This window comes from Asterias amurensis, chromosome 6, assembly GCF_032118995.1.
Source record: "Asterias amurensis chromosome 6, ASM3211899v1".
In the NCBI taxonomy this organism is placed as follows: Eukaryota; Metazoa; Echinodermata; class Asteroidea; order Forcipulatida; family Asteriidae; genus Asterias; species Asterias amurensis.
In genome coordinates, this window is record NC_092653.1 from 22,407,902 (window position 1) to 22,429,802 (window position 21,901).

Here is a 21,901-nt window from a genome sequence, read left to right on the forward strand (position 1 = left end):
GTTCTGGTGCGAATTCACTGGAGTGTGGGTTCGAATCCCGGTCGTGACACTTGTGTCCTTGAGCAAGATACTTTACTATAATTGCTTCTCTTCACCCAGGGGAATAAATGGGTACCTGCGAGGGTAGAGGTTGATATTGTGAATGAAAAAGCCTTTGGAGCGATATAAACTGTTGCCCAGGTTGTATACTCCCAAGGGAGCTGAGAAACATTAAAAAGGGATGTTATTGGCCCTATGACCAGGGCACAAATGTAAAGCACATTGATACGGTTATTGTGAAATGCGCTATATAAGAATTGGTTATTATTATTATTATTTTTAACCACCCCTAAAATTAATGGCAATACAAACTTACTTGGTTAGTATAAAGCATTCTACATGTACATTGAAGTAATGGGGTTATGGAAAAAAAGATATCAGTTTTATCCCCCCAAGTTTGAATTTGAGTAACCTCTCTCAGATTGTGTGTCCCAATTACGAATTACTCTTCGTGCATGGATTTTCGGCGTTATCTCAAAAACATGACCACCTTTTGGAATGAAATTTTCACTGGATATTTTTATTTTATGAGTTAATATTTATATAGGACTAAAACAATCAAACGGTTCCAAAAAAGAAGAAGTGTACTTTCCCTTTAAAGCCATTGGACCCTTTCGGTAAACAGTGTTGTCCAAGGCCCACACTTCGTGTATCACAACTTCTATATCAAATAACAAACCTGTGAAAATTTGGGCTTAATCGGTCATCGGAGTTGGGAGAAAATAACGGGAAAACCCACCCTTGTATTCGCGCGTTTCGCCGTGTCATGACATGTGTTTAAAATAAATCCGTAATTCTCGAATTGATATTGTTTTACTGTTTTCTCAAAAAGTAAAGCATTTCATGGAATAATATTTAAAGAGAAGTATTTCACCACTACCTTCTGTAAACCCTGTAAGTTATTTGTAAATCTGTTAACTTTTTCTTTTCTTTTTCTGTACCGAAAGGGTTCAATGGCTTTAACAAAGAGCAGTATATTGATTGGAGGACCAAGGTAATGTGAGAGATCTTGTGAGAGTATGTTAGGAAACAATTAAAACCTTCCTTTATCTTTGTCTTAAAGGGACTGGCTGATAGAGCAGCTTCAGCAAGAAATAGAGGAGCTGAAGTTTGAACTAGACAGGACGCAACGTGAAGACCAACGGATCATCAACGACCTCAAAAGAAGAATCATGGAATTAGAGACGGAGCTTAATGAACACAGGACACTCATTGAAAATACATACCAGGTATAGTCTCTTGCTATACATGTAGATAGCTCCCAGTTTTATTTAAAGGAACACGTTGCCTTGGATCGGTCGAGTTGGCCTTTGAAAAGCGTTTGTAACCAGTTCTTACAAAATGCATATGGTTAGAAAGATGATTTAAAAGTAGAATACAATGATCCACACAAATTTGCCTCGAAATTGCGTGGTTTTCCTTTTACTTTGCGAACTAACATGGTCGGCCATTTATGGGAGTCAACAATCTGACTCCCATAAATGGCCCCTAAAATAACTCTCTAATCATATGCATTTTATAACAAACGGTACAAATGCTTTTCAAAGACCAACAACATCTGACTTTTGAAAAATGGTCTAAAGTTTTGCTGGAGCCAGTCACCTACATTAAGTGTTTAATTTGTTGTTGTTATTTGCAGGAAAATGAAGATTTGCAGACAAAATTAAAAGAAGAGTCAGAGAAAGCACAAAACCCGGCCATCACTGCTGCTATGGTGGAACAGTGCGATGAAGCTGATAGTAAGTTTCTCTTTAATAATATGTCAAAGCTGCTCCTTTAAAGGGAAGGTACATGTTTGGTAAATGTTCAAAACACATATTAACTTATAAACTGACTTGGTAACGAGCATTGGAGAGCTGTTGATAGTATAAAACATTGCGGGAAACGACTCCCTCTGAAGAAACGTAGTTTTTGAGAAAGAGGTTATTTCTCACTAAAATAATAAAAGACTTTTATTCTTATCTGAAAACACACAAAAATTCGTCCAACAAGGGTTTTTTCTTTCATCATTTTCTCGCAACTTCGATGACCGATTGAGCCCAAATGTTTACAGGCTTGTTATTTTATGGTTATTATGGGATACACCAAGCGAGAAGACTGGCCTTTGACAATTACCAAAAGTGTACCTTCCCTTTAATAATAATAATATTAATAATACCATTTATATATCGCCTTTCCTAAGGATACAAAGCGCTCATTTTAACTTCATTGTTGTTGTTTTTTTTAGTATCAATTGATAATCACCTTCTACATGCTTTATGGGATTTTAATTTCATATTTTGTCATGTTCTGTTCTACTGTCATTGTCCACAGGGGCCCGCAGGGAGAACAGTGTTTTCACACTGATGGAGCTTAACTGTATTAATAACACTTTATATTAATAAAATAGTAATGACATAAGGGTTATCGGAATTCCTGCAGGCACAATTTGTACACAACCTTACAGCTAAATAGAGGACGTCATGTTATCAAATTTGGACTTAAAGAAATGCTGTACTTCTAAACATTGCTTCCTTATCATTTGTTTACAATCATTCTCAGGACGAGCCAAATCATATGAAGACAAATTCAAGAAGATGAAAGATGTATACAGCAAACTACGAGAGGAGCATGTCAACTTGCTGAGAACGGTCAGTTGGACATTATCTTTTTTTTTAACTGGAGCCCTCTACCCTTGAAGCTTTTAACTCTTTCATGCGCCGACCGGGCATGCTAGCGACCAGCTTAAGTCCCTCAAAAAATTTTTTTGTAAAACTAAAAATAAAGACCAAACAGGACTCTTTAAGGTGCTATTTTGCCACTTGAAGGTAAGGTCTATATTTAACCGATTTGGGCCATCAACCCAAATCAGCTGCCACCAGGGGCCTTGTGCCACCTATTGCAAAATTACAAAACGCAGCTGCTCGCATTGTCACTCTTACCAGGAAACACACTCACGTTACACCGGTTCTGAAGTCACTACACTGGCTACCAGTTGAATCTCGTATTACTTTCAAACTTCTGTTGCTTATCTTTCATTGCATCAATGGTTCTGCTCCTATGTATAACATTTCTTTGGTTAAAGCTTATACTCCTGTGCGATCTCTCCGATCTTCCAGTACATGCATGCTTCAAGTTACTAAGAGTAGTAAGTCATGGGGCAATAGGTCATTTTCCCATGCTGGACCCACACTCTGGAATGACTAACCTCTTCAAATCCGCAATATTTCTAATCTTAATACTTTCAAGGTTAAGTTGAAAACCACATTATTTAATCTCGCCTATGTGTAACTGGTCTATTTGTCTCATTTCCCTTGCTGTGTGTGGTTCCCCCTCCTGTGCGCCTTGAGCACCTCATTTTGGTGGATTTTGGCGCCCAATAAATATTCTTTATTATTATTATTACTGCTGGGGCTGACACAGGGTTACCTCTTCACAGTCTGTAAGATGAGGGCATGTGTATCATCCTCATCCTCTATCAGCCTGGCTGGTAGAGCAGAAGGCACTACATGCCTTCCCTACTTTATCTGAAGCAATTGTGGTTAAGTGCCTTTCTCTAGACCAGGTATCGAACCCCCACTCAGTTCTGCTGACAACACCAGAGCTTGGATCCGGTTAACTAGACCGCTCGGCCACGGCACGCTACAAAACGTCATCATCCTCTTGGAGCCTGGCTGGTAGAGCCGAATGCACTACCTTCCCAACTGTGTACAAAGCAATTATGCTTAAGTATGCACAAGGGCACAAGTGTCATGACTGGGATTTGAACCCACACTCTGCTACTGACAGCACCAGAGCTATGGTCCGGTGAACTAGACCGCTCAACCATGGAACAATTTTTGTACAATGTTTTGTGATTCCATCCTACAGAATGCAGACGTCAGCAGACAACTCACCACTGTTGTCAAGACAACAGAAGAGTCCCAACTAGCCAAGTTGAATGCGGAGAAGTTTGTGGAGAAATTACAGCAATCCATAGATGAGAAAAGCTCATCGGAAGAGAAACTCAAGGCAGACTTGGCTGCCCGACAGAAACTCATACTCGGTGAGCTTGTTTGTTTAATTGTTGGGGTGTTTGTTTGTTTGATTAGATGATCTTCCCGTCAAGGGAGCTCGGCAAAACTCCCACAAGAGGATAAACACCTAGCTGGCAACAGCCAATCTCTCTCATACAAACATACGTTGAAAGTTTATGATTATAAGTTGCAAAAATCAAGAAATTGTGATTCAGTGACAAAACGACAATACTGATACTCTAGTCGTTGTGAAATCAGCGGCTATCTTGGTAGGATTCAAACCTTGGTTTTTGTAATTCGTGTAGTCTAACCACTAGACCATGATGACCAAATTAGAGACTACGTACATGTATAAGGTTTTCAAAGAGAGCTGATGGGCCCAATTTCATGGAGCTTTTTAAGAACTTAAAGTAGCTAAGCACAATTTGTATTTACATCTAGTTGCCAGGCTAGCTCTCTGGTTTAGTGTTAAGGCATCTGCTCTAGCGATGTAAAGGTCGTCGATTTGAATCCCTCCCGATTCTGGTTAATATTGTAAAGAAATGGAAGGTCTTGTTTTATGTTTACTGTTGGTTCTGTTTGGAATTATTTGGAAATGGATTTGAATGTTTGTTGTTATGTCCCAACCCTTGTGTATCAAAGACGAAGATGAGATTGTGGTATATTTTTACAGATTTTAATTTATCTTTGATAAACAAAGTTGTCAGCGCCAATATTACCTTCAACATCTAATATATATCGTTGCGGTACCCGCTGCCAAAACATAGGATTCGAACTGCCTCTAGCTGCCGGGCAACCTCGGTAGTCTAGTTGGTAAGACACTGCTCTAGAATTGCAAGGGTCGTGGGTTCGAATCCCACCCGAGTAACATGCCTGTGATATTTTTTCACAGGACTCGGGAAAGTACTGAGTATACAGTGCTAACACACATAGGTGTATGGGTAAAAACCAAAATTAAATGCTTTATCCCCGATGCAAATTTAACATCTACATGTATTATAATAATATTACCTTTGAATATTTCCAGTGGGAGCTATAGAGGAAGCTGAGCAGATAATTCAGCAGGTGTTGGCTCAGCTTGATGATCCAGCTTACTCAACAGCAACATGTACAGCAGGTACAGTCATCTTTATATAAATTTGCGCTTACCATCACCGTTCTCCACTTACTTACAAGCGCTGATTTTCTTCTCCAGTTGTGTAAGCAAAAAGGCCCAGTACTGTGGAGTAAGCACTCGCCCAAGCAAAATTTTCACTGCTAACCTGTGAAATACGCTTGACGTACATAAGCGCAGAATTCCCTGCTTCCATAAGTGCCAATTATTTACTAGCCATGGCCTGTCATGGCCGAGCGGTTAAGAGCACTGGATTCAAGCTCTGGTGTTTGATCAGCAGAGTGTGGGTTCGAATCCCGGTCGTGACACTTGCTACGTAAAATTGGGGAGGTAGTGCTTTCTGCTCTACCGTCCAGGCTTCGGACTGATGATTCCCAAGCCTACATCCGTATGGACTGTAAAAGGGGTAACCCTGTTTCAGCCCTAGGAGTAGGTGGCAACGGCCTCTGGAAAAAATAATTGTAGCCCACACCTTGAAGTGGCCTTCAGGCCTTGTGTGTCTGGCGACTTGCATAAAAAAAATTTTTTTTAAAAAGAGCCATGAAATTGGGCCCATATCTTTACTTAGTACTGTATGCCATGAATTAATACTGCTATCTCGTCTTTTGTTGCATGCAGAATACCTACTTAGCCGGACTGACAGGGTCGACCAATCACTGAACAATCTACACAAGACCTTCCAAGGTTACACACAAGACAAGAACGGTAAGCTAAAACGGTTTCAGTGCACAATATGAAAGATAAACAGAGGTACATGTGTACGGTATGGATCAACCATAATATTTATTAAAGGCAGTGGACACTATGGGTAATTACTCAAAATAATTATAAGCATAAAACCTTACTTGGTGACAAGTAGTGGGGAGAGGTTGATAGTATAAAACATTGAGAGAAACGGCTCCCTCTGAAGTAACATAGTTTTCGAGAAAGAAGTATGAAGATTTAGAACTTGAGGTCTCAAAATCAATCATCTAAACGCACACAACTTTGTGTGACAAGGGTGTTTTTTCTTCCATTATTATCTCGCAACTTTGATGACCGATTGAGCTCAAATTTTCACAGGTTTGTTATTTATGCATATGTTAAGATACACCAACTGTGAAGGCTAGTCTTTGACAATTACCAATAGTGTCCACTGCCTTTAAATTTGTCAAAAATAAACAATAAACAAACAAAAAACCTGCATATGCTCTATCATTTTGTAAAGAGATAATAGACTTCAAAAAGACTGTCGGCGAATCAAAGATGGTAATTTTTCCAGCCAAGGTGTTTAAGCAACAAAGTTTAGCCCATAGCATGGTGGCCCTTTCATGGTTCTTGTTAACCTGGAGGGTTGGTATGGTGTTCTCCGTGTTGAAGTTGACTATCACAAAAAGTTTGTATCGTGTGAAACACAATTTTCCAACCATGTTTTTGTTTAAAGGCAGTGGACACTATTGGTAGTTACTCAAAATACTTATCATCATAAAACCTTTCTTGATTACGAGTAATGGGGAGAGGTTGATGGTATAAAACATTGTGAGAAACAGCTCCCTCTGAAGTGACGTAGTTTTCGAGAAAGAAGTAATTTTCTGCGAATTTAATTTCAAGGTCTCGAAATCAAGCATCAGAAAGCACACAACTTCGTGTTGCAAGGGTGTTTGACAATTTAACAATTACCAAAAGTGTCCACTGTCTTTAAAACACCGATCATTGTACCTTGTTTTCTAAATTATGACTATCAGTGCATAAAACATGAAATAACATTAACATAAGTGTTATGTGGCTCAAATAATTTGTTGGCAGTACTGTATGTAAACAAACAACAGCTGTTAGGATACATAAAGTTAGTACAATTCATATCACTCTCAACTGTGTATTCTTACTGTTCAGGTTTTGCACTGGCTAAATGCCAGTTAGAGCAGCTGCTATTAAAGGCAGTGGACACTATTGGTAATTGTCAAAGACTAGTCTTCACAGTTGGTGTATCTCAACATATGCATAAAATAACAAACCTGTGAAAATTTGAGCTCAATCGGTCATTGAACTTGCGAGATAATAATGAAAGAAAAAAACACCCTTGTCACACGAAGTTGTGTGCGTTTAGATGGTTGATTTCAAGACCTCAAGTTCTAAATCTGAGGTCTCGAAATCAAATTCGTGGAAAGTTACTTCTTTCTCGAAAACTATGGCACTTTAGAGGGAGCTGTTTCTCACAATGTTTTATACCATCTATCTCTCCCCATTACTTGTAATCAAGAAAGATTTTATGATGATGAATATTTTGAGTAATTACCAATAGTGTCCACTGCCTTTAAGCAAAGCTCCAATTACTAAACCAGCAAGTGAATATCTTTCCAAATATTTAGCGTAGAATTAATTTCCGAAGGGTGCTGCATGAACAAACTGTTCTTTATTTGTAATAAATAAATTTGTTTGCCCTAAGCACTTTCCTCAGTTCTGTGAAAACAAATCCACAAGCACATCACTCGGTTGGTATTCAAACCCTTGCTAGATAAATGTCTTACCACTAACAAACCAAGCAAAATGCAGTTCGAAGTTTGAATCCGATATTCTAAATTCATGTCATGGTAATTTGGTCATTTTCCTAATAATAATAATAATACTATTTATATAGCGCCTTTTCCTAAGGTAACACAGCACTCAAAGTCTGACAGGAAAAAAACAAAAAAGGGAATGCAATAAAAAACTAAGAGGAAAGCCACGACGAGGCAAAGCCTGCGACATTTAGCCAAGAAAGTCCCGCGAAAAGCCGGTCTCTCTTTGACTAGAACTGCAGGCCAAGCGAGGCGAGATTTATTGATTGAAAAAGAATGTTTTCAGAGACCTTTTGAACATGGTAACAGAGCTAGAACTTTTGGTTGAGTTTGGAAGGGAATTCCACATCCTAGGGCAAGGTTTATATGTGGTTAGCCAATGTTGTGCAAAGGAATGTGCGTAAAGATTTAAAATATAAATCTTTACAGATTTACACATAAGATAGTTAGAAAACATAAGATAGTTAGAAAACCCTAAAAAAGTTTTTTTCTGAGATACGAGTAAAAAAAAAATGCTGTGTTTGTCATCCAACATTTTGAAATTGTCTTTTCATCCAAACAGAGCTTAGTCCATTAGTTCGCCATGTCTCTTCCTTTTCTTGCATCATCGGAGAATATATCCTTCAAGCCAAAGCAACCTCCAACATGGCAGCAATCAGCTACAGCGAAGGTAAAGATTCTTAGTTTGTCACAATGGATAGTTGTTTAATTGTTATTACATGTATATTAACGGGTGTCGTGGCCAAGCGTATAAGAGCACCGAATTCAAGCTCTGGTGATTCTGTTCAGCAGAGTGTGGGTTCAAATGCCGGTCATGACACTTGTGTCCCTGAGCAAGAAACTTAACTATAATTGCTTCTCTCCACCCAGGGGTAAATGGGTACCTGTAAGGGCAGAGATGGTTCTTGTGATTGATTTAGCCAAGTAGAGCATTCTTGTTGCACAAGGCTGTATACTCCCCAGGGAGCTTAGATGGTTTAAGGAATGATTTAAGGCCCAGTGACCAGGGGTAATAATTTGAAGTGCTTCGGGACGCCCTTCGGGTGTGAAAAAGCGCTATATAAAAACTGAATATTTGTATTATGATTATTATTAGGTTTCGAACCCGCATTCTGTTAACTACAGAACTTGAGTGCACCACCCTAGACGGCACAGCCATGACACCCCATTGTAGTACTCATACCTTTACTCAAGCTGGTTTCAATTTCCCCACTCTCTCAGGTCTGTCCAGTGCCTGTAAGTCGGCATGCGGCACCTCCCTAGCTCTCCTTGATGCATTGAAGGATGACACAAACACAGGCAAAGTAGATTCCAACAAGCAGACAGTCGACCAATCCCTCAAAGAAATCCAAAGAATTGCTCGGGTAAGATTTGTGTTAACACATAACCATGTGGGTATTTTCCTGAATTTGAATAAAACAACAACAGGAAAGCTCAATTAAAGAATTTTTGAGAGTATATTCATGGAAGTACTTGGTTCATTAAACTGAATGGATGAGCAGTTAATCTGCCTGGGGCAGTCAGCAGCCCAACTGGTTTGTACATGATCCAATTGAGTCTTAGGAAAAGGAATTACCTTGAGATAACAGGTGTGAGTTGCAAGACGAAAAGGATGGTGTTATTCTGGCATCTTTCTTTAATGGAGCTTTCCCGTAATGCAGTTGGTCTACAGGTCTTGCCCTTCACTTTTTCAGTGACTAGCAAGCAGGACCGGTTACCATCCCAGAATGATTGCATACTTTAATAATTTACATTAATGTGCAGGAGTTATTGCCCGGAGAGGCAGATGTCCAAGAGGAGCTTGGTGACCTGGTAGACCAAGAGATGCAGTCCACAACGGATGCCATTGATAAGGCTGCTTCAAGGATCGCAGTAAGTGTCTCTCCATCTCTCTCGTTGTTTACCCGATCTATTATTGATAAGTGTACCAGGTTCTTAAAGGAGCATGTTGCCTTGAATTGGGCAAGTTGGTCTCACTCGAAATTGCGTGGTTTTCCTTTTACCTCGTCTACACGGTAGGCCAGGGAGTCAAATTTTTGACTCCAATAAATGGCCGACCTAGTTAGTTCGCAAAGTAGAAGGATCCCACGCAATTTTGAGACAAATTTGTGTGGATCATTGTATTCTACTATAAAAATATCTTTCTAACCATATGTATTTTATAAAAAACGGTTTCAAATGCTTTTCAAAGACCAACTCGACCGATCCAGGGCAACGTGTTCCTTTAATGTTCATTACACAGCACACATGACCTACAGCTTTGCGTCCCAACCTAAAAGATGAAGCAACTACGGTCAAGTTTCATGCTCAAGAACACAAGTGACATGACCAGGACCAAAACCGACACTTTGTCAACTCCAGAACTTTAGATTGGTGTAAGAGACCGCTCAGCCACAACAATTCTCAAAGAAAACAATTTGCACACTGTGACACAAGATTTCAACAAATGTGCCTGTTTTTTTTACGAGCTTTATACATTGCACAGCACACAGGACCTACAGATTTGCGTCCCAATCCAAAGGACGAAGCAGTTATGGTCAAGTGTCTTGCCCAGGGCCACAAGTGCAACGACCAGGGCCAGAACCCACACTCCAACAACACCAGAACTTGAGTCCAATGCACGAGCCCGCTCAGCCATGACATACATGAAAGAACAATTTGCCTCAGTGTAACACAAGACTTTGCAGTCTATTACTATTTGCCTAAACTCCGTCAAGTATTGCAAGCAACCACCTTTTTCTAGCAGCTCTTAAACTCTCCAACTCCTTTCAAGAGATAAACCTCGAACAATTCTACCCCCTCTAGGACATGTTGCAGAAGTCCCGCCAAGCCGACACTGGTATCAAACTGGAGGTGAATGAGAAGATCTTAGATTCCTGTAATGACTTGATGAACAGCATTAAGATGCTGATTGAGAAGTCCAAGACACTGCAGAGAGAGATCGTTGCTGATGGAAGGGTAAGGAGCTCACTTTGCACACCATTTTTTGCTCACCATCTGTGGGACCTTGGCCCAATTTCATAGCGCTGCTATGCACAAAAATTTTCTAAGCATAAAATTTCTTCCTTGATAAAAACAGGATTACCAACCAAATTTCCATTTGTTGCATATTGCTTGTTACTGGTATTTAGCTGTTGTTTGCTTATCCTGAAAATCACGTGGACATTTTGATGGTAATCTTGTTTTTATCAAGGAAGAAATTTCATGCTTAGCAAATTTGTGTGCTTAGCAGCTCTATGAAATTGGACCCTGGTTAAAATAAGTCCAGTACAACCATTGGATAAGTATAGTCCAGGACAACAGTTTTTGTAATTCACCGTGTTTGACATTGGGAATCGGAGAAAACAAAGGAGAAGTTCACAGTGCCTGGGGTTACATTTGTTTGCAACTGCAGAGACTTGGACCCCTAACTACTGGTAAACAAACACCCAGCAGGGTGGATATGTGCGCATTACAAGTCTTATTATTATTATTATTATTATTATTAGTTGTATTAATTTTGTTTTTTTACCCATACACCGATGTGTGTTAGCACTGTATACTCAGTACTTTCCCGAGTCCTGTGAAAAAATATCACAGGCATGTTACTCGGGTGGGATTCGAACCCACGACCCTTGCAATTCTAGAGCAGTGTCTTGCCAACTAGACTACCGAGGTTGCCGGTAGCTAGAGGCAGTTCGAATCCTATGTTTTGGCAGCGGGTACGCAACGATAATAAGAGGTTAAATTTGCATCGGGGATAAAGAATATAAATTTTGTTTTTACCCATACACTGATGTGTGTTAGCACTATACTTAGTACTTGTTAGTTGTCTCTAATAGAAATACAGTCCAACAGAAATCCAACAGCATTTTGACATTGGAGAATTGTTATCCAACTACCTGTCCTGAACTGATTTGACAAGACCGCTTGCAAACTAGTGTTGGCTTTTTAAAAACCATCCTGGGTAGAAGTTTGTGGAACCAAACTAAACCAACCCCAGATGGATTTGTGGCAGGTAGAAACCTTCTAGAACAACATACTCTTGAATAATTTGTCCATTGTGCTGTTTTGTAGGGTACAGCGTCTGCCGGTGAGTTCTATAAGAGACATCATAGGTGGACAGAGGGACTCATCTCAGCTGCTAAACTTGTTGGAGTCGGCGCCACACATCTTGTGTAAGTCATTTTGGTTTCATTCAACATTACCTGGTGGGAAGGTAGTGATGTTATTGTAAAGAAATCAGAAGTCAAATCTTCCAAAGGTGTTAAAAGGTTTGGGTACTTTTTGTTCGACACAACACACAAATGTCCACAAATTTACATTAAAAGTACATGGTTTAAAGATAATGATGGTAGAAAGCTTCCCTTAAAATATTACTTGCCGAGGTGTTGCAGTTTTTGAGAAATTAGTAAACAATTTCACGGAAAAAATAATTGTTGTCTCACTGAGATGAAAATTGTTTTAGCTTGTACAATGGATTCACGCTACTTTCCTGAATTTATTGCTCTATGATTTTCACCTTTTTGCTAAAATTTTGATGACCAATGAGGCTGAAATTTCTACAGGTAAATTGTATTACATACATTGTACATCTCTTTTCACGGTGAGTACGGATTTATGTCATGGGCAAAAACTTGATCAAAAGGTATAAAAACCCTTTAAAGGCATGGACACTATTGGTAATTATTCAAAATATATATTAGCAAAAAAAAACTCAATTGGTAACGAGCAACGGAGAGCTGTTGATAGTATAAAAACATTGTGAGAAACGGCTCCCCCTGAAGTAACGTAGTTTTTTAAAAAAAGGTAATTTGACACTCAAATATTAAAAGACTTCAGCTCAAACCTTTTATTTCTACCTGAAAGCACACAAATTTGTTTAACAAGGGTGTTTTGTTCTTTCACTGTCTTCTGGCAACTTCGATGACCAATTGAGCCCAAATTTTCACAGGTTTGTTATTTTATGCATATGTTGGGATACACCGAGTGAGAATACTGGTCATTGACAATCATAAAAGTGTCCATTGCCTTTGAGGTCACAGGTGTATTAATAAGGGAATAAAAGGGTAGCGACGAGTTCTTCAACGGCCGTTTAAAGCCGGCAGGGTCGACGGCCTTTATCGCATGGCAACGACCCTGCAAGGTTTTAAACGGACGTTTAAGAACGAGTCACTTCTTTTTTATTCCCATTCATAAATGCCCTTTTGTTAAAAAACGTAAAAAAATACAATTATAGACACTTTAACAATTGAAAATTTGAGGTTTGAAATATTTTGTTCAAAAACTTTGTGAAGAATCTTTTTGTTGCGCGTGGGTTGTGTGTACGCACGCGCGCTTAGATTACGCGCTGTTACTATAGCTATGAATTGCGTTCCCTGTAGTGATCTTGCGCGCCTGACACGCGGAAGCCAGCTTGTTATAAACAGCTCCAGCTGGTCATTATCAAAGGTTTAAACACCCCCACGTGACGCGCTCTCCACCAATAGAAGTAGAGAAACTGGGTATTTATGAGTTTGTCTTCTTTCCTTTTGCAGCGATGCATCCGACAAGTTGATTCAAGGAAAGGGTAAATTTGAAGAGCTTGAGGTCTGCTCCCATGAGATCGCTGCCTGTACGGCTCAGCTTGTTGTCGCTAGTAAAGTCAAAGCAAGTAAAGACAGTGAGAACCTCAAAGGGTTGCAGACTGCATCTCGGGGCGTGGCTACATCAACGGCGCAGGTGGTAGCATCGGCAAAGACGGGGGCACAGCTCATTGTTGAAGGAGGTGAGAAACCATACTCAATCTGTATATTTCTAAATCACCTCACTAAATTTAAGTTGATGCTTGCCCAACATGTAAATGTGTTTGGTGATTTCAGGCGTCAAATTTCCCAATTTTAGGGGAAAGGCCACTTTGGCACCTTAAAGCAGTCAAAGTTTTTTTTAACCACGAATCTGCCATTGTAAAATTGCCACTTAAGACATGGGCCCAATTTCATAGAGCTGCTAAGCACAAATATTTGCTTCGCATGAAATTTCTTTCTTGATAAAAGCAAGATTACACCAAATTTCCATTTGTTGCATATTGCTTGTCACTGGTATTCAGCTGATGTTTGCTCATCCTGAAAATCATGTGGAAATTTTGTTGATAATCCGGTTTTTATCGAGGCAGAAATTTCATGCTAAGCAATTTTTTGTGCTTAGCAGCTCTATGAAATTGGGCCCAGGTCACCACTCTTTTATTCCTTAAAATTATTCCTTATCGGGGATGCCGTTAAGACATAAACTTTTTGAGTCTGTTATAGTTTGTGAAAACCAACAGCTTTTCCTTTAACAGTGGTAGGCTAGCCAAATGCTAGTAAAATGTAATACCGGGTCATTCATAGCATTCTTCTTTATTACCGGCCCTGAACTTTTCCTGGGAAGGGGCCAGCAATTTCCCTTTGGTAAAGGGCACTTCTATGAGAAAAATGTTAATTTTTACGGGAACCTTTCACAGGGCATTGCAGCAAAAGCACAGGGCACCACAGCAATTGTTGTGTTATCTCAAGGCCTGTGTTACAATGAGATGTTACTAGTGAAATGCCAAGCTTATATAGAGCAAACCCTGATGTATTGTTTCTTGTTTGAACCCAGATGTGAATGATTTCACCAAGCTATCCCTGACTCAGACCAAGCGTTATGAGATGGACGCCCAAGTTGCAGTCCTCGAGCTGGAGAGTAAACTACAGAAAGAGCGAGTCAAACTAGCACAGTTGAGGAAACGACACTATCAGCTCGCTGGAGCATCAGAAGGCTGGGATGAGGAGGTAAGGCTTTTCTGATCAGGCAATTCTGTCAGTTTCACATTTTGGTATTTCTGGGGGATTTGTCTAAGCTTTTTTTTATATGCAAGTCGCCTGACACACAAGGCCTGAAGGCCACTTCGAGGTGTGGGCTACAATTGTTTTTATTTTACAGAGGCCGTTGCCACCTACTCCTAGGGCTGAAACAGGGTTACCCCTTTTACAGTCCATACGGATGTAGGCTTGGGTATCATCACTCCGAAGCCTGGCCAGTAGAGCAGAAAGCACTACCTCCCCAATTTTACGTAGCAAGTGTCACAACCGGGATTTGAACCCACACTCTGCTGATCAAACACCAGAGCTTTAATCCGGTGCTCTTAACCGATCGGCCATGACACGCCACACACTATTCGACCCTAGCAGAGTCTTTCTTGAGGGTTTATAGATGGGCTTATAGATGTATATTACAAAAGTCAATGGCTTCCAACTTATTGGACGAAAGTACTGGCGGTCCTCACTGCAAATTTGACAAAAGATTTCATATATTAAGGACAATGTCAAATCAACTGATGTCATACAAGTGCACATATGTTTCACAGCAAAGGGTTCCAAAAGAGCAAATTTTCTCAAAAGGGCTGTGGTTCTACTAAAACTCTTACTAAACTCTTGCTTTGGGAACATGTTGGTAACTGCCCAGCTATGCATGTTGTAGGTTATTTTTTTGGTTGTTTACTTTGGTTTAAAAATACAAAACATGTTTGCAAGTAACACAAAGCAAACATTCAAGGAACACGTTGCCTTGGATCGGTCGAGTAATGGTCACTCTGCCAGTTCTCTGGTTCAGCATGTTCTACATGAGATAATAATTTGTATGGTGCTTCTGCAAGATGCAGTATAAACCATTGGTTTTACTGGAAGCATTAAGTAGCTTTTGAAACTTTGCATGGTGGAAATGCGATATGGAAAGGTTTGTGGTAACACCATGTAATGACTATCTTTAATGAGTTGGGGTGGTTCTGAAAAGAACCGTTGGTTTCAACTCGACGTTTCTATCAGTATGCTCTGATCGTCTTCTGGAGAAAGGGAAGCATTAACTTTACAGCCAAAAAAAGCATGCATAATTATTGCATTATTGTCCAAACAAAATGTTTTAGTCTAATTACAGGATATTTCCTTAGCTAGTGGATATCTGTAAACCTATTGTTTTGTTTGCTAAATTCGTTTTGTTGCCATTGCATGAATTTATCCTTGACAAGATAGTTGACAAGATAAGTGTACATAGTTGTAAGTGTGCATAGTTGTCTGTCCTGGCAGTGTAACGTTATACATGACCTCAACTATAACAAGAGGTCAAATTTCGAGTTTATGTTGTTTTTATTTGCCTTGCATGTTGCAGAGAATTTTGACAACAATTATGTCAATTTTGACAACTAAACAACATGTGTTGTATGTCATTACAGTGATTCATGTCTATGTATAAGAGATATTTTTTTCGATTTTAAAGGCAGTGGACACTATTGGTAATTACTCAAAATAATTGTTAGCATAAAAACTTTCTTGGTAACGAGCAATGGAGAGCTGTTGATAGTATAAACCATTGTGAGTAACGGCTCCCTCTGAAGTAACATAGTTTTTGAGAAAGAAATAATTTTCCACGATATTGATTTTGAGACCTCGGAATTAGATTTTGAGGTCCCGAAATCAAGCATCTGAAAGCACACAACTTCATGTGACAAGGGTGTTTTTTCTTCCATTATTATCTCGCAACTTTGACGACCAATTGGGTTCAAATTTTCACAGGTTGGTTATTTTGTGCATATGTTGAGATACACCAAGTGAGAAGACTGGTCTTTGACAATTACCAATAGTGCCCAGTGTCTTTCAAGTAGTTATTGTTTCTATCTTGCGCCATATAATTGAAAGTACTAACCGTTGCTTGCTTTTTGTCTTGCTTCTTTTTACTCCAATCTCACCAACTGTCCGGTCTGCTCTGTAGCAAATAGCTAGTGTCTAACAATAACAGGTAGGTACAACTCTTGCATCTTGGTTCTGTCGGGAGAAGTAATCCTAATTCTAAATAACTTGCTGTAGACCCGTTAAATATTTTTCAGTTAAAAAACAGGTTTGAACAAATCTGACAGTTTAGCCCGAGCTCCCCTTGACTCTGCATTTATTTTCAATCAAAATGGGGCACAACGTAGCCAGTCGCGCAAAATGACCTTGTGCTAGCTATTATTATTATCATTATTATTATTGGCAAAATATCGACCTACCAAATTAAAATGGGCCTTGATATTTGTTTGCTCCTTCAATCATCTGTTAGCGCCCTCTTTTGACACAATTTCCTTAGTCCATATTTAAACATCCCTTACTTTGTTCAGATCGCACAACATTGTCACGTGATCTCCTCTTGACCAACCAGAATCGATGAACTGTCACTGGTATTTTAAGAATGTTATTTCAACCCAATTTAAAATAGTTCAATTTAAAAGTAAGCTCACTTATGTACTGAAAGTGTAAATCAACAAAAATGAGAGCACAATTTTTCGCAGTTCAGCTTGATGATTCTTGATGTTATTTCACGATGGTTTTACATTTTTACATTTTGTAAAAATTTCGGCCGAACAAAGATATTGACAAAATAGGGACACTGCCAACATAGGGCTAGATAGCTCAGTTGGTAGAGCGCCGGCACGTTAATCCGGAGGTCGTTGGTTCGAATCCCACTCTAGGCAATTCTTTGTTCAACCCCAAAAATCAATTCAAAATTTACCCAGTCAGTTTCCCTTGTGGTTTATATATCTGATATCTTTTTACGTTTTAGTAAATCTTGTGAGTAGTGGTGGCCCCTAGAGTTGTGGCTCCGAGAAGAGCCAGTTTGCTCTGTTTGACGTTTCGGTCAGTGTGCTCTGACCGTCTTCTTTTCACATTTGTAATATGAACACTTCCCTTCTTGTTTTCATGAATGAAGGACCCAGAAGAATTTTACAACGAGCCAATCACACCACAGTAAATCTGGAGCAGCCAATCGCAGCAGGCCAAATACACAATAACAAAAGACTCGGCCAATCACGGCGGTCCCCTTTGCAAACTCAGCCAATCGGAGCGGGCAAGTACTTTCCTGTATGTATTACAAGGGTATTATCACGGCAGACCAAAAACGTTTAATTTACTTTATGATTGTTTGTATCCAGTACAGCCCAACCTGTCCGATAGTTTCAGTGTTGATTCAAAATCAATCAAAAATCTGTCGGATTTGAAACTTTGCATGGTGGAAATACGGTATAGTAAGGTTGATGGTAACATCATGTAATGATAATCTCTAATTGAGCTGGGATGGTTCTGAAAAGACTGATCAGTGTACTCTGATTGTCGTTTGGAGACAGCTTTTTCTAGTCTTTTACCGAGACGAAGTCGAGGTAATTATCAAGAACCAGGCCTCGGCGGGTTTAAACCACTAGTTGAAAACCGATTCAACACACTTTGATTCCCATTCATAAATACCTTTTCGGTCAAAAACATCCACCAATAGGAATAGCGAAACTGTCTGAGGTATTTATGAATAATAATTTACAGGCAATTTTAATCCTTGAAGTATTATATGAATTATTACTTATTACCTCTAATATAATTTGAGATATATTATTCAGAAAGCAAATGTACTTATATCTGAAATGTAATTACCTTGATTTCAGTATTACTTTTACGTTTTAGTGTTTAAACTCTTGGTTGTTTAGGTCCGCACCAACATTGCTCTATTGGCTTGTAGTTTGCCAAAGACAGATGCAATACTGCACGTGGGGTAGGGACTAGTAGTACAGTGCATAACATATATATATTGTATAGAGGTTCATTTTAAAGACAGTGGACACTATTGGTAATTGTCAAAGACCAGTCTTCTCACTTGGTGTATCTCAACATATACATAAAATAACAAGCCTGTGAAAATTTGAGCTCAATCGGCCGTCGAAGTTGCGAGATAATAATGAAAGAAAAAACCACCCTTGTCACACTAAGTCGTGTGCTTTTAGATGGTTGATTTCGAGACCTCAAATTCTAAACTTGAGGTCTCGAAATCAAATTCGTGGAAAAATACTTCTTTCTCGAAAACTATGTCACTTCAGAGGGAGCCGTTTCTCACAATGTTTTATACCATCAACCTCTCCCTATTACTTGTTACCAAGTAAGGTTTTATGCTAATAATTATTTTGAGTAATTACCAATAGTGTCCACTGCCTTTAAGGGAAAGTATACCTTTGGTTTGATCGTTTGAATCCTATTTAAATATAGTTATCTATAAGGGAACCAGCCTGTGAAAATTTCATTTGAAAAGGTGGTTGCACTTTGAGATACTCCCTGAAAACTGAAGCGATTATGTCGACGCAGGAAGAACAAACCGATAAGTGAGACATGCTCGAGTCTACTGGCATGACTGGCTGATAAAAAAGAAGCCAAGTTGACGCTTTACATGTAGAATAAAAAGCTACAAATAAAAAGCTAAAATTAAAAAAGCTAATTTACATGAATTGGAGAAATAGAGAGGTCATTCATCGCTGCCTGGTTCAAATTTCTATATCTGAAATGACCTGCCAATTGTAAACTATTTATCTTATAATAACATGCATTGTGTGTATATAAACTATAAATATTTAATGAAAAGTTATATTTTCTTTAAACTCTGTGATGTGGAGCATGCATTCACCTACATTTTCAAACAAAAAGCTATTCCAAGTATAAATGCACAAAGTAAGTTACTTCTGTATTGACTCTAACTTTGGCAACGGTCAAACAATCAACTGATTTTCAAATAATTATACAGACCATGTTAAGTTCATTCAACAGTGTCAAATATTTTATGTGATCCATGTACTTGTACATGTACATGATCATTTTTCAAGAAAGTTTTTGGTAAGTTTGTTTTAAAGACAGTGGACACTATTGGTAATTGTCAAAGACTAGCCTTCACAGTTGGGGTATCTCAACATAAGCATAAAATAACAAACCTGTGAAAATTTGAGCTCTACTCTTGTATTCTACTCTTACAACATCTTTCTACCCATATGCATTTTATAACAAACAGTAGCAAACTCTTTTCAAAGACCAACTCGACCGATCCAATGCAACGTGTTCCTTTAAAGAGGTCAAAATCAAAGGGGGAAGAATGATCATGGTTATTTTGTACATAGTTTCGTTGTTTCTTCAGGGTTGTATGGCATTAATAGTAAAGTCAGTTTTCTTTTATCCAAAGTCGCGTGTATTATATTTAAATGTATATTTTATAGCTTATCTTTGTAGAGTTTACATTAAGATTTCAGACCAGGTTGACAAAATCATTTGCTTAGTCAGCTTTCGTAGCCAAGCTAGAGAGAGATGTTTATTGCATAACAATTTAATAACCTTGATTTCAAAATGGCCGAATTATTTTCATTGATGGTACAAATCCCACTTCTAAAAGGAGCAAAGTGTTACCATAATGTGTTACTGTGTTGTCATGGTTGTGACATTAGAGAGGTTTCGCAAGTCTGTGGACACACATACAGATATCGATACGTCAACACTTTGTGTGTTCACATGACGCATATCCGCGGATATTGTATTTTGCACACCTGTTAGCAACGGATACAGAAGCTCATACGCATTCTAGAAAAACGGATACTGTTTTGCAGACTTTTAGTTGTCTTTTTGTCCCAGATCAAGATCATTTCAAATGGAGTTGGTTTTATATCGTGCTCCATATAGATAGAAAATTAATAGTTGTTTGCAACCAAAATGATGAGATAATGCAGTGTATAAAACATGGGGTGTCTATCGGTCATGTTTGTCAGAAAAACACTCATTATGAATGCGAGCGCACTCAAGTGACACATACCCATATTTTGCGAAACAAAATCCAACACGCAGCTGAAGTGAACAGATACGGTTATCATATTCGCATATGTATCTGTATCCGTGCGCTTGCGAAACCTCTCTATTTTATCCCAGTCACATTCATACATTTGTAGGTGTAGAACAAACTCTGAGGCTGTGTAATGCCAACATGAGCATTGCCCACATGGGAGTTATTTGTATACAGTTTCTATGGTGGGTTTGGCGCAACGAATCCTCAATGTTTGGTATCTGTTCTACATGCTTTGCCAATTTTTGACCTCTGTTCTACATGCTTTATGCACATACTAACATGGGAGGCATTTGTACACAGTTACTAGGGTGGGTTTGGCGAAACGAATCCCCAGTTTTGGTCTCTGTTCTACATGCTTTATAACCTACACTATATGTGTATTTTATAGGCCAATATGTTGTGCACATTACTAACATGGGAGTCATTTGCACACAGTTTCTATCGTGGGTTTGGCAGAACAAATCCTTAATTTTTTGACCTCTGTTCTACATGCTTTATAACCTGTAAATACTGAATACTGTACATCTACATATTTTCTACTGCGTGCTATCGGTGCTTCTTGCTATACTCTAGAATTTACTATTTCTATTTAGCTATTTTAAGAGAGGCATTGCTATTTTCTATAAGTGATATTCCGTGCTTGCTATAATGTATAAGCTTGTGCGCCTTTGGGTGTTTGATTGCACATAACATTGTAATGGTTTCTGAGTGTATACTTTGAGATAGAAATATTTATTTCATCACCTGAATAATATGTGCATGTACGTACCTGCCACTGGCAATTTGTCTGGTATACTTTGGTAAGATGTTCAGCAATGAGGGCAATTTATGCAAGATATTTTTAAATTTGTGGAAATGAATGACATGAATGACAAGATTTTGCAAGAGAACTTGAACAGTTGAAACAAATGTTGTCCTTTCACACAAGGTAAAATTTTACAACCATGCTACAATTTAGCAAGGGACCCTTGCTAAATTTCTCTCATGTGAAAGGGGCTTAAAGGAACACTTGCCTTGGATCGGTCGAGTTGGTCTTTGAAAAGCGTTTGTAACTGTTTTTTATAGAATGCATATGGGTAGAAAGATGTTGTAAAAGTAGAATACAATGATCCACACAAACATGGCTCAAAATTGCGTGGTTTTCCTTTTACCTCTTCGACTAACATGTCGGCCATTTATGGGGGTCAAAATTTTGACTCCCATAAATGGCCGACCATGTTAGTTCGCACAGTAGAAGGAAAACCACGCAATTTCGAGGCAAACTTGTGTGGATCATTGTATTCTACTTTTAAAACATCTTTCCAACCATATGCATTTTATAAAAAACGGTTACAAACGCTTTTGTTTTGACCAACTCGTCCGATCCAAGGCAATGTGTTCCTTTAAGACTCTCACATAATTACAACTAATGCACACGGAAATTTGGTAATCGGAGCAGGGCTTCGAATGAATATGGTATTATCATAGAGCTATTTATATTGACTAGAGCGCTAACACCCTGCTATACACGCACTGAGGTTTTGCAGCCGTGTGGGCGCATCCATGTATTGTTTATGTACTAACCAATACAA

At 38.8% G+C, this 21,901-nt stretch overlaps 1 protein-coding gene across 2 annotated transcripts in view; it reads left to right on the top strand.

The window, feature by feature from the left end:
• Nucleotides 1-21,410, top strand: part of LOC139938403 (huntingtin-interacting protein 1-like) — a 53,780-nt gene extending 32,370 nt beyond the window's left edge. Inside the window, exons 12-26 of one of the 2 annotated variants that reach the window (XM_071933909.1) lie at nucleotides 1,103-1,268; nucleotides 1,679-1,778; nucleotides 2,581-2,669; nucleotides 3,889-4,063; nucleotides 5,062-5,151; nucleotides 5,767-5,853; nucleotides 8,248-8,355; nucleotides 8,907-9,049; nucleotides 9,450-9,557; nucleotides 10,491-10,643; nucleotides 11,742-11,842; nucleotides 13,202-13,431; nucleotides 14,283-14,455; nucleotides 16,428-16,454; nucleotides 17,403-21,410. In XM_071933909.1, the coding sequence (XP_071790010.1) occupies nucleotides 1,103-1,268; nucleotides 1,679-1,778; nucleotides 2,581-2,669; nucleotides 3,889-4,063; nucleotides 5,062-5,151; nucleotides 5,767-5,853; nucleotides 8,248-8,355; nucleotides 8,907-9,049; nucleotides 9,450-9,557; nucleotides 10,491-10,643; nucleotides 11,742-11,842; nucleotides 13,202-13,431; nucleotides 14,283-14,455; nucleotides 16,428-16,445 (1,741 nt within the window). In that variant the 3' untranslated portion in view covers nucleotides 16,446-16,454; nucleotides 17,403-21,410. The remainder of the gene's footprint in view (nucleotides 1-1,102; nucleotides 1,269-1,678; nucleotides 1,779-2,580; nucleotides 2,670-3,888; nucleotides 4,064-5,061; nucleotides 5,152-5,766; nucleotides 5,854-8,247; nucleotides 8,356-8,906; nucleotides 9,050-9,449; nucleotides 9,558-10,490; nucleotides 10,644-11,741; nucleotides 11,843-13,201; nucleotides 13,432-14,282; nucleotides 14,456-16,427; nucleotides 16,455-17,402) is intronic. The other variant, XM_071933908.1, reaches the window with a different exon arrangement.
• The last annotated feature ends 491 nt before the right edge of the window (nucleotides 21,411-21,901 follow it).